The following is a 13,442-nucleotide window of genomic DNA, read 5'->3' on the forward strand; positions in this document are numbered from 1 at the left end:
CACGGGAGCCGCCGGAAACCGTAGGGCTGGAGGCCCGGCGAGAGGAATGGCGTCCAGCTCCGGCGCAGGAAGGGCCCTTCCGAACCCAGCCAGGAGTAGGAAGTGCGTCTACCGCCTTCTCCCTCACAGGAAACGCCTCGCTCTGAGCCCCGCGCCGGGAAGCGCTCTCCGGTTTGAGTCCCGGTCCCCGGCGTCTCTGCACAGGCACCTGAAGCCCGCGAGAAGTCCAGCAGTGTCCGCAGAGTACCAGGCGCGCCGGCCGGGCGTCCTGGAAGAGCTCTCCGCGGGCTGCGGGAGGCCAGCGGTCTCTGTTGCGGAACGCGGACAGCAACGCGGACAGCGAGGGAGGTGGGTGCAGTTTGCCGCGATGGTGGCGAGGTCAGCACACTTTCCCCATGCGCACATCAGGCTCGGGGCTGGGGCGTGGGACTTTACATTAGAAGGATGATCCTGGGCGTGAAAAGTGGGTGGGAAGAATTTGAGTAGTCAACATGGCAGTGACTCCAGGAATTTGGTAAGACCATGGTTTTCTTGAAGGGAAGAACTCTACCTTTTCTTCCAGATCTAGCTTTAGTCCTCGAAAATAATGAGGTCCTCAGTAAATCGAGTGACAAACCAGTACAACCCAGTAAAGCGCAGATCCCGAGGAGTTTGAATGTAATTCATGGAGTATTTGAAACTTATTTTTTTGAAAAGTTTCTCTGCTCTCACACCACAACAGTGAATGTACAAGACTTATGTCCTCAGTAGGTGTAGCGATCCCCACCCCCGCGCTCCCAGGCAAGCAGTTAATGGGTTTTGGCAGGGAAAATAACTCCCAGCCTGTTAGAAGTACGATGTGCTCAGTTCGCGGTCACACCACATCGAGGAATTGTCGCTGTCATGGGCTAGGTCCGAGAGTCCCTGAGGCGGAAATAAGGAATTTAACCCATCCCTTTAAAATAAGTAGGCAGATTTGCTGACTCCTGTCATGGATAAAGGATTTTCAGGACGCATCAGTAAAAGAGGAATAATAAGGATAGGATGCACTCAAGAGTGGAATTCAAGTGCTCAGTAAGGCACAGCACAATTGGGAGCTTTTATTTGTTTTATGTTTTAGGTGGAAATCTATGGAATTCGATTATCTGTAGTCTTGGTCTTAGTTTTAGTTTTAGTCTTAGTCTTAGTGGGTCAGAGAGGATGGTCCACCCCTAGTGAGATAGTGGTCTGTCTATGCCTATGGAAAATGTCAAAAGGGTGGTCTGTTCATGGCTAAAAAGTTCCATTTCCAAATAAAAAGGAAGAGACCCCTTTGCAACTGAAAGGGAGTTGCCCAGGTTAGCTGTTTGGGGAGAAGGAAAAAAATTGTGAATAAATCAGGCTTGTGTTCTGAGGCTGCAGTTTTTCTTTAAAGTAAAATTTAAAATATCTTGATTTCTTTTTTTCCTTTCTACCCAGCTTTATTTCTTCTATGCTACCTTAGAATGAAGTCAGGAACCAAAGATGGAAATCAGGAAAGTTGTGTTGGAATTAAGACTAGCTCCTAGGTTTTCAGGAGGGTCCTGAGTGGCCTCATTACCTTCAGTCCAGACCTAATTGTAGGTAAGCAGAACTCAGGAAATGCTCAGTTGTTTACTGGCCACCTAATCAGTGTGGGTGGCTTTGTGGACTTAAAATGACTAATTGAAACTTGGGCTTCTAACCCAGTTCCTAAGCATACAGGGTTTAAAGGAAACTGAGATTTTAGAGAACAAACTGATTATTTTTCATTTTAAATTCCTCAAAACTCAGGAGCTTTGTAGAGAGTGGCTATACCTCCCTTTTGTAGGGTGTGGGCTGCATTCCAGGTTGCCTGAGGAAGTTTGTCCTTGATCCAAAGTCCAAGTGGACTGTCTATTCTTATTTTAATTTTTATCAATATGGTTGGTCACCCAACTCTATCTCAGGCCCTTCCCCTAGCTAGCTGCCTTATTTATAAGCTAACTGCATGAAACATTCTTTACAGGGTATCCCCTTGTTCAGTCCGGTTATATCCTACAGTTCAAGGGCTCAGTCTCAGGAAACTATCCCTCTCTTGTCAGTCAGAAGCCCCAGATTGTTTTAGCTGTGCTTCTGACTGGCTGACTGTTCCTACTGCCTCCTACTTGAGCTCACAGAACACAGGGGAAAGCTTTATGTTTACTGGTGTATTATTAAGGATATTACAGAGGATACAGATGAAGAGTTGTGTAGGACAGAGGTTAAGGCACAAAGAGCTTCTATGCCTTGTGCACACACCAGCCATCAGGAACTTTGCACATCTAGCTATCTAGAAGCTTCATAAACACTTTTTTGGGGATTTTATGTAGGCTTTGTTACTAGGTATGATCAATTAAATTATTATCTGTTGGTCGTCAACTTAATTTTCAGTTCCTCCCTCCTCCCAGGAGGTTGTAAGGAGGACCTGAAAGTCCCAACCCTGTAATCCTGCTTTGTTCCTTTAGGTGACCAGATCCTGGCCTGAAACCACCTAAGCAGACACTTATTTGAAGATTTCAAAGATTTTAAGAGTTGTATGTGAGAAAACAGGGACAAGTACCAACACATATTTCACAATATAACAGGAGGTATGTTGGATGTGTCCAGAATTGTCCTTTAGAAACTATTAATCCAACGATAGAATAGGTATTCAAGGAATACCACATAGAAAAGTGTTTTTACAGTGAATGGAACAGTGATAAGGAAATTAAAAGAGAGGAATAGCTTAGGGATTCTGTGGAATTATCTGTATTCAGAGATAATTAAATTAAATTGGGGTCTGGTATTAAACCTGATGCATGGAAGATGGTGCCATCATTAGAAATGGAGAGATACAGACTGAGTGGAGCTTTAATGGACTATATGGTTCAGTTGGGATTTGTTCAAATTATGGTGCAGGACAGGCCTACACCTGGAAGCATCCTGGTGATGTTTCAGGATAGGAGTCAGAGCTAAGTGTGGTGGCGCAGCCTGGAATCCCAGCATTATGTAAGGCTGACGCAGGAGGTTCACAAGTTTGAGCCCAGTCTGGATAACTCAGTGAGACTTTGTCTCACAAAAGGAAATAGGAGATAGCTCAGTGGGAAGGCCCTGCCTGAGTTCATCCACTGGTACTGAAAACCAAACAAGAAACAAAGTAAGATGTTGGTCAGAGTGTGAAAGGCGAAGTGGAGCCAGATAAAGATTTGAGTTTGGATTTTTTTGAGATAGCATCTCACTGTGTAGTAGGCTGACCTTGAACTCACTATCTACCCAAGTGCTGGGATTACATTCCCTGCTCAAGCATTCTTCCTGTTAACCCTTCTCCCCTCGTATCCTACCTCCCTTACCTCTGGGTTTAGCCTCTTCATAATCACAATGTACCTCTGATTCAGTGCATGTACAGTAGAGGCAAGCAGGCTCAGCTTTTGAGTGTGACCTGTACTGGGGACAAAAATGTATTACATACAGCTTTGGAGCTCTGTGATTTGAATATTGTGCCTCAATTCTTATGCTTTAGATGAACATTTGGAAAAAACATTTCTGAAGTATAGAACTCAGCCAAGTGACCTTTTCTCTAGCTTCTAAGCTCAACATGTATGAAGGTTTGCCGGGCTCCATTTCTGAAAATGAACACAGTATCCTGAAAGTGAAGATAGAAGACACCACCTGCGAGCAGGCGTATGGCTCACAGGAGCAGAGCTCCCGCACTCAGGAACTCTGCCGACTGCAGTTCCGGCAGTTCTGCTACCAACAGGCTCCTGGGCCCCGGGAGGCTTTGGCTCAACTCCGGGAGCTCTGCCGTCAGTGGTTGCGGCCAGAAATGCACAGCAAGGAGCAGATCCTGGAGCTGCTGGTGCTGGAGCAGTTCCTGGCCGTCCTGCCCGGGGAGCTGCAGGCCTGGGTGCAGATGTATCCTCTGCAGAGTGGGGAGGAGGCCGTGAGAGTGCTGGAGAATCTAGCAGCAGGACGTGGAGACACAGGACAGCAGGTGATGGGTGGGGTGGCGCTGGAGAAGAAAGGGAGGATGTGTGTCTCTTAATCTCTAACTTTTTATTTTGAGATAATTTTTAACTTACGGATACATTGGGAGAACAGTGTGCAGAACGCCTGCGGATGCGTCAGCCAGATTCCCCAGGTGCTAACGCTTGTCTCATGATGTGCCCCATCCCGTGCTCCTGTAAAGCAAGTCCTTCCTGTGTGTGTGTGTGTGTGTGTGTGTGTGTGTGTGTGTGTGTGTGTGTGTGTGTGTGTGTGTGTGTGTGTGTGTGTGTGTGTGTGTGTGTGTGTGTGTGTGTGTGTGTGTGTGTGTACACACACGTATTTTTTTTCCTGAAGCATTTCAGAATGAATTGCAGACAGTCTGTCCCTTTATCTTTAAACATTTTGGTGTTAATGTCTGAAGAGCAAAGACATTCTCTTATAAAACCAAAATATAATTATCAAATTTAGGGAAATTAAATTATCATGATATATCATATAACCCTAGTCCTGCCCACATTTTGCCATATTACCCCATTACTGTTCTTTATGGCAGTATTTCCTTTCATTTGGGAAATAAGTCATCATCACATTTAGTTGCTATTTTCTCCTGACTAGATCCAGGTTGCACATCTTGAAGAGAGTATCTACCACAGAGGTGATGTTGTGTTTTCAGGAGGAACATGGTGATGGTTTCTCCCATTACTGATGAGGTCCTGGTAGTGCCTCTCAGACTGGCTCACTAGAAAGTTACTGTTTCCCCTTTGTAATTACTATTTACCTTGTGGGAAACATTTTGAGACAGTGTCCTAGTCCTCACTAAGCCTTTACCCACTGGTTCAGGCATTCTGGCTTTGTGTGTATGTGGAGGAACCTTTGCCTTTCTTACCGGCCTTGCTATGGAATAGGGGCCAGCTCCTGTCAGGCACGTAAGCCCTTATTTGCCAAATGAATGAACGAATGTGTCCACTTGCTCCTGCTTTACAGAATTGAGTGAGGCTTGTTCTAGGTTTCGCTAGGGAAGTCCTAACAGTTGTTTGCTCTGGTTCCCACCAGGATGCCTTTTCAAGGTGAATCTTTTTGTCTCCAGGCCTCTTTCTACATTCAGGAACAAGATATGCACCTAGTGGTGACAGACTATCAAGGAGCCTCTTTGGAGAGTCACAGCCTCCAGCTCCTTCCCAGGGTAACCACCCTGCCAAGCGAACCTCCACAGCTCCCCCAAGAAGTGAGTGGTGAGTGCCACAGGGTGAGTTAATGAGGACAGAGGAGCAGGCCAGCAAGAGATACACCACTTCTTAGTGGAAAGTTGATTGTGTATGTCCTCAAGTTGTGTTTCTTATTTTTGTTTACACTGTGAGGTGACTGCCACCAGCTGCTGAACACATCTGTCACCTCACAGTTATATCTGTGTGCATGTGTGTGTGGTAAGCATACTTGACACCTTTCAGGAAGAGTCAAGTATGAAGCTGGGCACAGTGACACACACCATTGTTCCAGCTTCCCAAAAGGCTAAGGTAGGAGAATGGACCCCTGGAGGCCAGAAGTTCAAGGCCTACGTAGGTCACATAGAGATTCTCTTACCATTTTTTTGTAAAAAATCAAGTATGCAATATATTATTAACTATAGTCAGCATGCTATACATTTGGTCTCCAGAACTTCTTTTCTAGAACTTCAAGTATATGCCCTTGACCAGTGTCAGTAAAGATAGAGTGGCTCAAAGGTAGGCTGTAGTGGATTTTGTGCTGCACTACCCAAAGTGCTCATCACCAGCTTCTTCCTCTCCTTACTTTATTTATACCTGTGAATTTAATTTTTCTTTATGTATGTAAAAATTTATCATTATTAAGCACCTTGTAAATTCATAAATGCTGCTCATTTCTGTGAATGGAGACCCTAAAATTTTAGAATCTTTTGAGTTTTTGGTAGCATGAAGAATCACAGTACTTTCAGACTCAGACAGTGAGACCTGCATCTTAGTTTGGATATTTAGCAAATACAAGGTTTGGGGTGCTGGGTCACAAACAGGACACTTCAAAGCCTATCATGTCTCACTTAGGATTCTTGACTACTCTAGCGAGGGTTTGCTCCCCAGGGACCAACCTTTCTCCAGGAAGAAAGCTCTAGAGAGAAGGCAGAAGAGCCTGAGTGTAGCCCGCCCTGGGTCCAGGTGAGCGGACAGCTGTGGGAACTGAAGTACAGCCCCTCCTCCTTCATCTGCCCTTTGCCCTTTTCTGCCCACATTCCTCATCTGAGAGCCTTTCTGGCGCGTGTGTCTTCCACGTTCACGTTGTCTTAGAATGAATGTCACAAGAACTTGGTCTCCTGTTTCCTCCTCTTACCCCATGTATGGGAGGCACTCTGTTTGAGAGTGAGGGGTGGGGTTTGGCCTTTGGTTTCAGTTTGCATTCATTTGATGCAGAATGATTGATAATTTCTCTTTTGGGGGTCTATGGTTTCTCTCTCCAGCCTGAGGACTTCAACCTATTGTCAACAATAAGTTGTTGTCCTTTATATTCTGGGTTCAGCATATACCCATATAACACTTGGGGAAATTCTGTACATCTAAAACAAACTTACATTTTTTTCAAGAAATTGACACTTTTGTTTTGGAAGCAAAACCTCTATTGGTACATTTTAGATACATATAATGATAACATTTATCATGGAGAATTTGTACCTGTACATGATGCATCTTTTTTTCCCCATTCCCCCTCCATTTGACCTCTCTTCCTTCGCTTATTTACAAAAGCTTTGTTTCCATTTCTTCCTTCTATTCCTTTTTTCCCCTGTCCTTTCTTTGCTTTCTCCCTCCCTGCTCCTTTATTCCCCTTCTCCTTGAAACATTTTTTTTCCATTTCCCAATATTTATTATACATTTTGGTCCTTATTTCCACTTTTGGCTTCTCACACCAGACAAACAATAAGGTACTTAAATATGTGTGTCCAATTTATCTCACTTAAGAATATCATCTTTTTTTTTTTTTAAGAATAACATCTTAAGATGCATCCATTTAGCTAGAAATATTTCAAACTTATCCTTCTTTGTGTCAGAATAGTATTCTGTTTTACAAAACCACATCTTCTTTATCCATTTGTCCATTGATGGGCATTTGGGCTGTTTCTAAGATTTTGCTATTATAAATTTCATTACACTGTAGTCTGATAATATGCATTAGATAATTTCAATTCCTTTGCATTTACTTAAGCATGTTCTATGAGCTAGTATATGGTCTGTTTTGGAGAATGTCCCATGTGCAGCTGAGAAGAATATTCTGATGTTGGGTGGAACACTGTAGACATTACTAAGTCCATTTGTTCAGAAGTTTGGTTCAGTTCTGATATTTCTTCATTGATTTTTTTGTCTAGTTGATCTATTTGTGACAGTGTGGTATTGAGTCTCCCATTACCATTGTATTAGTGCATATTTGATTTTTTTTTCCTTTGGTACTGGGGATCAAACTCAGAACCTTGTGCTTGTGAGGCAGGCGCGGTGCCGCTGAGGTAAATCCCCAGCCCAGCTTATTTGATTTTTAGTATCTGTTATTATTTGTTTTATATAATTTGGTACACTGGTGTTTGGTCCATATATATTTATGATTGTTATCCCTTCCTGTTGGATTATTCCCTTTACAAGGATATAATGACCTTCTTTGTCTCTCTTAATCAGTTTTGGCTTGAAATCCACTTTGTCTACAAATAGAATAGCTATCTCTGCTTTTTCTGGGTTCCTGTCACATGGAATATTGTTTTCCATCCCTTGACTTTCATTCTGTGAATCTTTTTGAATCACATATGTTCCTTGTATGCAGCATATTGTTGGATCTTGCTTCTTGATCCATTCTGCCAGTCTGTTCTTTTTGATTGATGAATTGAGACTATTTAGATTGATGGTTATAACTGATACATATTGACTTGTCCTTGTCATGTTATTTTCCTGTTGTTGGTTCCCTTTTTTCCCCCGTTTAATTCCTTACCTTGCCTGGTGGATTCATTCTGTTGGAGTTCATGGAGCTGTAGTGCTTTTACCTGTTTCTCTAATGTCCTTTAGAAAATTTTTCAGTGCTTGTTTGGTAGTCATGAATTTCTTCATATGTTCTTTGTCATGGAAGTATCTTATTTTTCCATCAGTTTTAAAAGAAAGTTTTGTGGGGTCCATCAATCTGGGTTGGAGGTTGTTTTCTTTTCGGGCTTGAAATACTTTGCTCCAAGTTTTCCTTGACTTGAGGGTATGTCTTCTGTGATTCTGATGGGCTTACCTTTATAGATGATTTGTTTATTTTTTTATAACAGCTTTCGATGTTGTTTTCTTGTGTTGAATTTCTAGAATCTTGACTGTTATGTTCCTTGGTGTAGATTTTTTTTTCATCATGACTAATTGGAGTTCTATATGTCTCACTTATCTGTGTGTTAAATTCTTTTTCCCTGATTGGTAAGTTTTTTGCCATTACTTCTATGAACAGGTTTTTAAAAAAATATCATTTGCGCTATCTCCCTCTTCCCCCCCCCCCTTGGTACCGGGGATCAAACTCAGGACCTTGCACTTGCCAGGCAGGCTTGGTGCCACTGAGCTACATCTCTGGCCCTATCACCTGTTTTCTAATTGACTCCAGTGAATCTTATATTATTCTTCTTTGCATCATCTAGCAGTTATTGTATTGATTTTTCATGGTCCCTTACTATTTTTAAGAGTTTTTTTTTTCATGATCACTAACCACAGTCTGATATTCTGTCCTCACATTGGCTCATTCTGCTGCATATACTTTAAATGGAATTTTTAATCTGCTGGATATCTGTTTGAGTCTCTTTCATGGATTCCATTTCTTTCCTATGTTGGGTGTTCATGGATTTCATCATTTTCCTAAACTCTTCAATTTTTTTTTTAATCTGTCTGCTCTAGAGTGACTAATCATGTCTTGCATTATGGTCATCATCTCTGAAGTTATCTGAAAAACTTTCTGATTTGATTTTTTTTCTAGAGCCTCATTCATTGGCTTTGTTACTTCTGCTGTTATCACTTCAAAGTGCAGGTGCATGAGTTTAAAATTGTTCCACCTCATTGCTCCATGGGTTGTATCTTGCTTAAGTGTCTTCTCATTTTCTTTGTTCCTTTTTATTTTAGTTCCTGGGTTGATGCTTGTAAATTGTGTTTTGCAAGTAGCTTTATTGGTAGTATTTAGAACTCTTAGGAAATGAGTAAAGATGTCTTCTAGTTGTAGCTGGCTTTTGGGTTTTGAGTCTGTTAGAAAATCCTACCTCTTCAATTTATTGGGGATGAGAAGTTTCTGCCTATTTGGCCTAGTCTCTGTTATTTTGGCACTGGGATATAGTATTGTTTATGACTCTTAGGCAATCTCAGTTTTGGTGGACCAGGAAGAACAACTGATTAAAACAATAATGTCACCTTGGCAAAAGTAGAACAATCAGCAATAACGGTGGCATCAGATACAGCCTAGAAAATGACAAACGGTGGTAACCTGATTTGCCACCTTTACCATTATGAACTACATTTGTAGTTATGTAACAAAATCTAATACAAACCCAAAAATTGTATACAGTAAGTATGCCCTTGGTATGATAATTTTACCCTCAGGAGAGAACATTTAAAAATGGTTAGTGGGGAAAAATAGAGAAATAGAAAAATAGGAATGAGAAGCAAGACTGGAATACAAAGGAAAATTATGCAAACTTTGGGGAACTGATGAAGAAAACAGGAAGGAAATAGAAAATGAAATGAAAATAGGAGCAGAATAGAACAACAAAAAAACTAGAAAGTGTTCACACATAAAAATAAAAACAAAAAGAAAAAACGAAAACAACAAAAAAATGTCCATTTCAAGGTATTCGCTGGTAGACAAATTGGGCACACAGAGCCCAGACCCATGCTAATGAATTCCAGCAATGCGGCTGCACGTTTAGAGCAGAGTAACGGATAGTCCCAGGAAGCCTGCACCTTTAGTTCTGAAGCCCAGGCTCGTTTGTGGCTGAGGCTGAACCCAGCTTGTTCAGTGTCTCCTGCCTTGATCTTGGTGCCCTGCTGGTGTGAACTGGGCTCCTTGACCTTCTGTCCACTTCATCCCAGTGGAGCCAGCCCGCAGCTGCTCTCATTTCCAGGCTCATTTGGCCCGTCTGCAGGATGGTACCAGCCAGTCACCCTCTTCTGGGGAGAGTCTACACCTGAATAACTCACCAGCCATTGCAGCCCTGTGTCCACTGCTCGGTTCCACTGGAGTGTTTCTCCGGGGAGGCCTCTGGGCTTGCCAGTAGTCACAGTGTGTCTGTAGGTGTGAGCTGACCTCCCAACCGGTGTGTCAGGGATCAGGGAGGAAGTGCTGCTTGCCAGCTCCTTTGTTGAAGTCTCTCTCCTTGCTCTCCCTGTGGGCATCAGTTCTCGCTTCAGATCTTTGTGGGGTCCCAGGGACTCACGTCCCTCCTTCTCTTCCTCATGTTGGTATATTCCAGCATCTGGACACCGAATCTCAGATGCTATTTGTCTGCTGTTCACCACTCTGCCATCTTCCCTGACACTTTTCGTTTTACCTCCATATTCTCTTGGTGGCTTTTTAATTTTTTTTGGTTATTTTGACCCTTTTTAAATTGTGGCTCAGGAGTAGAGCACTGGCCTGCCTTGCATGGGGCCCTGGTTTTATCCACAGCACTGCAAAGTATAAATAAATTCTTTACCGTTTACATCCTGGTGCACACTGTTGCCACATCCGTTTCCTGAGGACATCATCCTCATGGCAGCTCTTCAGTCTCTGTGCCTCTGTATGGTCTTAGTCCCATCAGACCTAATGACTCCTGTTCCTGGTCAACACTTCCTTCTGAAAAGGAATGCGTGGAAAATGAAACCTGCTTATACACATTTTAAATGTCAGTGTCATTGCCTTAAATGGAACATAAAAGCAAAGAAAAAGTGATTTATATTTTTTGGTAATTTTTTTGTGTTTTTTTTTTTTACTGATTTATATTATTTAAAAGTGTGTATTTCATAAGGTAGAATGCTTGGACATGACTGTACCTGTGGAAATAACAGAGTGCTTAGATGCTTGCACTGATGTATAATCAGTGAGTCTGCATTAAAGAAGACTAAGATCATTGGTCCAGGAAGATCAAAGGGTAGAGGTGTAGGTGAGCAGTGGATAAAAACTAGTACTGAGTCAGATAAGAAAAAGGCCAGATCGAAAGAAGGAAATAACTTTATTTAAAGTAAGGCTAAGATGTGGATTATATTCTGTTCCCTCAAAGACCTAACCCCAGGTACTTCTTGGTAGGACCTGATTGGGCACTAGGCTCTTTGTGGATATAATAATTTGAGTGAGGTCATGCTGGATTAGGGTGGCTCCACAGTACAGTGGCAGGTGGGCTTGTGTGAAGGCCAAGTCAAGAGAAAGGCAGCGAGGATGTGAGGGGACAACTGCACCAGCCATCCACACGATGCATCCACAGCCCTGAGCCTCGGGTTGACAGTGAGCACCAGAAGGTGAGAAAGGCCAGGAGCCTCCCTGCAGATTTCAGGGAGAGAGCAGAGCCTTGCACATACCTTAACAGAGGATACATTTCTGCTGTTTCAGTCTCTCAAAGTTGTGCTTTCAGAGCCCTAGGAAACCAATGTAGATTTCAAGGAAAGTCACCAATTGATAAAGAGGTCATAAGGAGGGATGATAGTATTTAAATGAGGTAGGCTTTTTAGTATCAAAATAATGTTTTACAGTTCAGAATGGGGTGATGTTGAGGTAAAGAGAAAGCTTCATCTGCCTCGAAACCCTCTTCTCATCAAAACAGCCATCTAGTCTGGGAAAAGCAGCAGTGTAAGTCAGTGAAAAGAGAGAGTAGACTGAAAAATGAAACAAAAGTAAGAGGTTAATAAGCCGTGTGGTGGACCTTCCAGGATAATGTCATATAAGTGTGAAACTATAGACAACCCCCAAAACAAATAATTACGGTGTACAAGTTTTCTAACATACGTCATTGCTGGCTTTGAATAATCTTTATGAGTGAAATTTGTGTAATCTCTGAATTTACATTAAGTTCCATATCTGTTAAAAGGAGTCTCCAGACTCCTCCATTATATATTTGTAGTCATTCTAGTTATATGTACAGTAAGTGAAATACCATCTTGAAGTAAGAAATGCTATTAAATCAGTGAGGACAGCTGTAGTGAGTCAGCTTTTGTGACAGTATCTTTTCTTCATCTAAGCTTTCTTCTGTGAAATACTCTTAAATTACTGTTTTTTCAGTATCATTCCATGAAACTCCTCATGATTCTTATCCTCAGTTGTATCTGGTTCACACTGAGTGTAGGCTTTGTCCGGCCGGCCATGTGAAAGGCCTGTTGGTTACTGGGCCTTGTTGTAGTGTGGGGCTCTTCCAGGCCTTGAATCTGGCCTCAGCCTCCGGTAGCATTGGCATGAGCTGGTCTCGTCATTGTTACACTAGAAAGTTGAGTGCCCTGTGTGCTTGGTACCATCTGTTCAGTGAGATACTCAGCACCCCTTACAACTAGACCTGCATCTCTGCCACAGTGAAGCCAGGAGGCCATGTTTTCCTTTTAGATGTCGGTGAAGACTGAGGAAGAGCCAGCCCAGGCTTCTGCACTGGTAGAGTGGCCACGTCTGAGTCTGGCTCCAAGGAACCTCTGTGGGAACTCGGCTCAGGAGACGGCTACAGGCCTGATGAGTAAGCACAGGCCTCTGCCTGGTCCCCTTCACTGACCTTGGCTGGGCTCTTGGGAACCCACACCACCTGTGGGCCCTCCCCTGCTCTCCCTTCTGAGGGCTCTATCTCAGACTTCTCTCGGCCCTTACTATTTTGTACCCTTCCTACTAATGTTATCTTTTGCCTCTAATCGCCTAAGTTACTGATTCTTGTGATCTTCACTGAATATCTCTCCCCCTTGGAGTCGTCTCCTTTGACTCCTTTTCTTTTTCTTGCCCATGAAGAGTTCCAGGTAATTTGTCATTCTCAGGTATCTCTTTATCTTGGAAGCCATGTGAATACCTCTGCCTGGCCCCTCTGTCCCTCAGAAGAGGTGCTGTTTCATGCTCTGCTCTGCTGAGCACTCTGCCCAGCTGGTCCTGTCCCCAAGTGCACCCTTTCCATACTGTGCCACATTTCATAGGATTGTACCTGACATGCCTGTCAGTTCCCTTCCCTAGAGATTGTTTTTTCTAAATTCATGGAACAGATGTTATTTAAATAATTAATGTGTTATTTAAGAAATGGTAACAAAAGGTATTTTGTTTAATGTAGAGCAAAACACCTGTGAAGAAATAGGACCAGGTGTCAAGACCTCAGAAGTACCCAGCAGGTGAGTGCCTGTGGTCCTAAGTGGCCTATTCCTGCAGACAGAAGAAATTAGACTGGAGCTAGGGAAACCATTATGTCACCGTCTGCTGCCCTGAATAAATAAGAAAAGAGAATGCCACTCTCCCTTGTGTGATTATGGAGGCCTGCACTAAGATGCCCTGTCAATACATAACAG

General features: G+C 42.9%; 1 protein-coding gene and 1 long non-coding RNA gene across 33 annotated transcripts in view; one reads left to right on the top strand and one right to left on the bottom strand.

The window, feature by feature from the left end:
• The window catches only part of Pgbd1 (piggyBac transposable element derived 1), a 19,994-nt gene continuing 6,552 nt past the window's right edge, over positions 1-13,442 (top strand). For 3 of the 32 annotated variants that reach the window (XR_002396082.2, XM_021260791.2, XM_021260790.2), the window contains exons 1-7: positions 1-348; positions 2,463-2,585; positions 3,497-3,967; positions 5,048-5,185; positions 6,054-6,128; positions 12,514-12,637; positions 13,211-13,268. Coding sequence is in view for 20 of the 32 variants with exons in the window: in XM_021260791.2 (XP_021116450.1) it covers positions 3,572-3,967; positions 5,048-5,185; positions 6,054-6,128; positions 12,514-12,637; positions 13,211-13,268 (791 nt within the window). In the remaining 12 variants the exon portion in view is untranslated. Of the gene's footprint in view, positions 379-1,437; positions 1,582-2,462; positions 2,586-3,496; positions 4,115-5,013; positions 5,207-6,017; positions 6,129-12,513; positions 12,638-13,210; positions 13,269-13,442 lie in introns of those variants that run through there. The other 29 variants (XR_002396084.2, XR_002396085.2, XR_002396086.2 and 26 more) reach the window with 27 other exon arrangements.
• The window catches only part of LOC147826143 (uncharacterized), a 26,210-nt gene continuing 19,241 nt past the window's right edge, over positions 6,474-13,442 (bottom strand). Inside the window, exon 5 of the long non-coding RNA XR_015439070.1 lies at positions 6,474-10,782. This is a non-coding gene — a long non-coding RNA (uncharacterized LOC147826143). The remainder of the gene's footprint in view (positions 10,783-13,442) is intronic.

Source organism: Heterocephalus glaber, unplaced genomic scaffold (assembly GCF_053883595.1).
Source record: "Heterocephalus glaber isolate CG9 unplaced genomic scaffold, H.glaber_assembly_v1.0 deba00001472, whole genome shotgun sequence".
NCBI classification, from domain to species: domain Eukaryota; kingdom Metazoa; phylum Chordata; class Mammalia; order Rodentia; family Bathyergidae; genus Heterocephalus; species Heterocephalus glaber.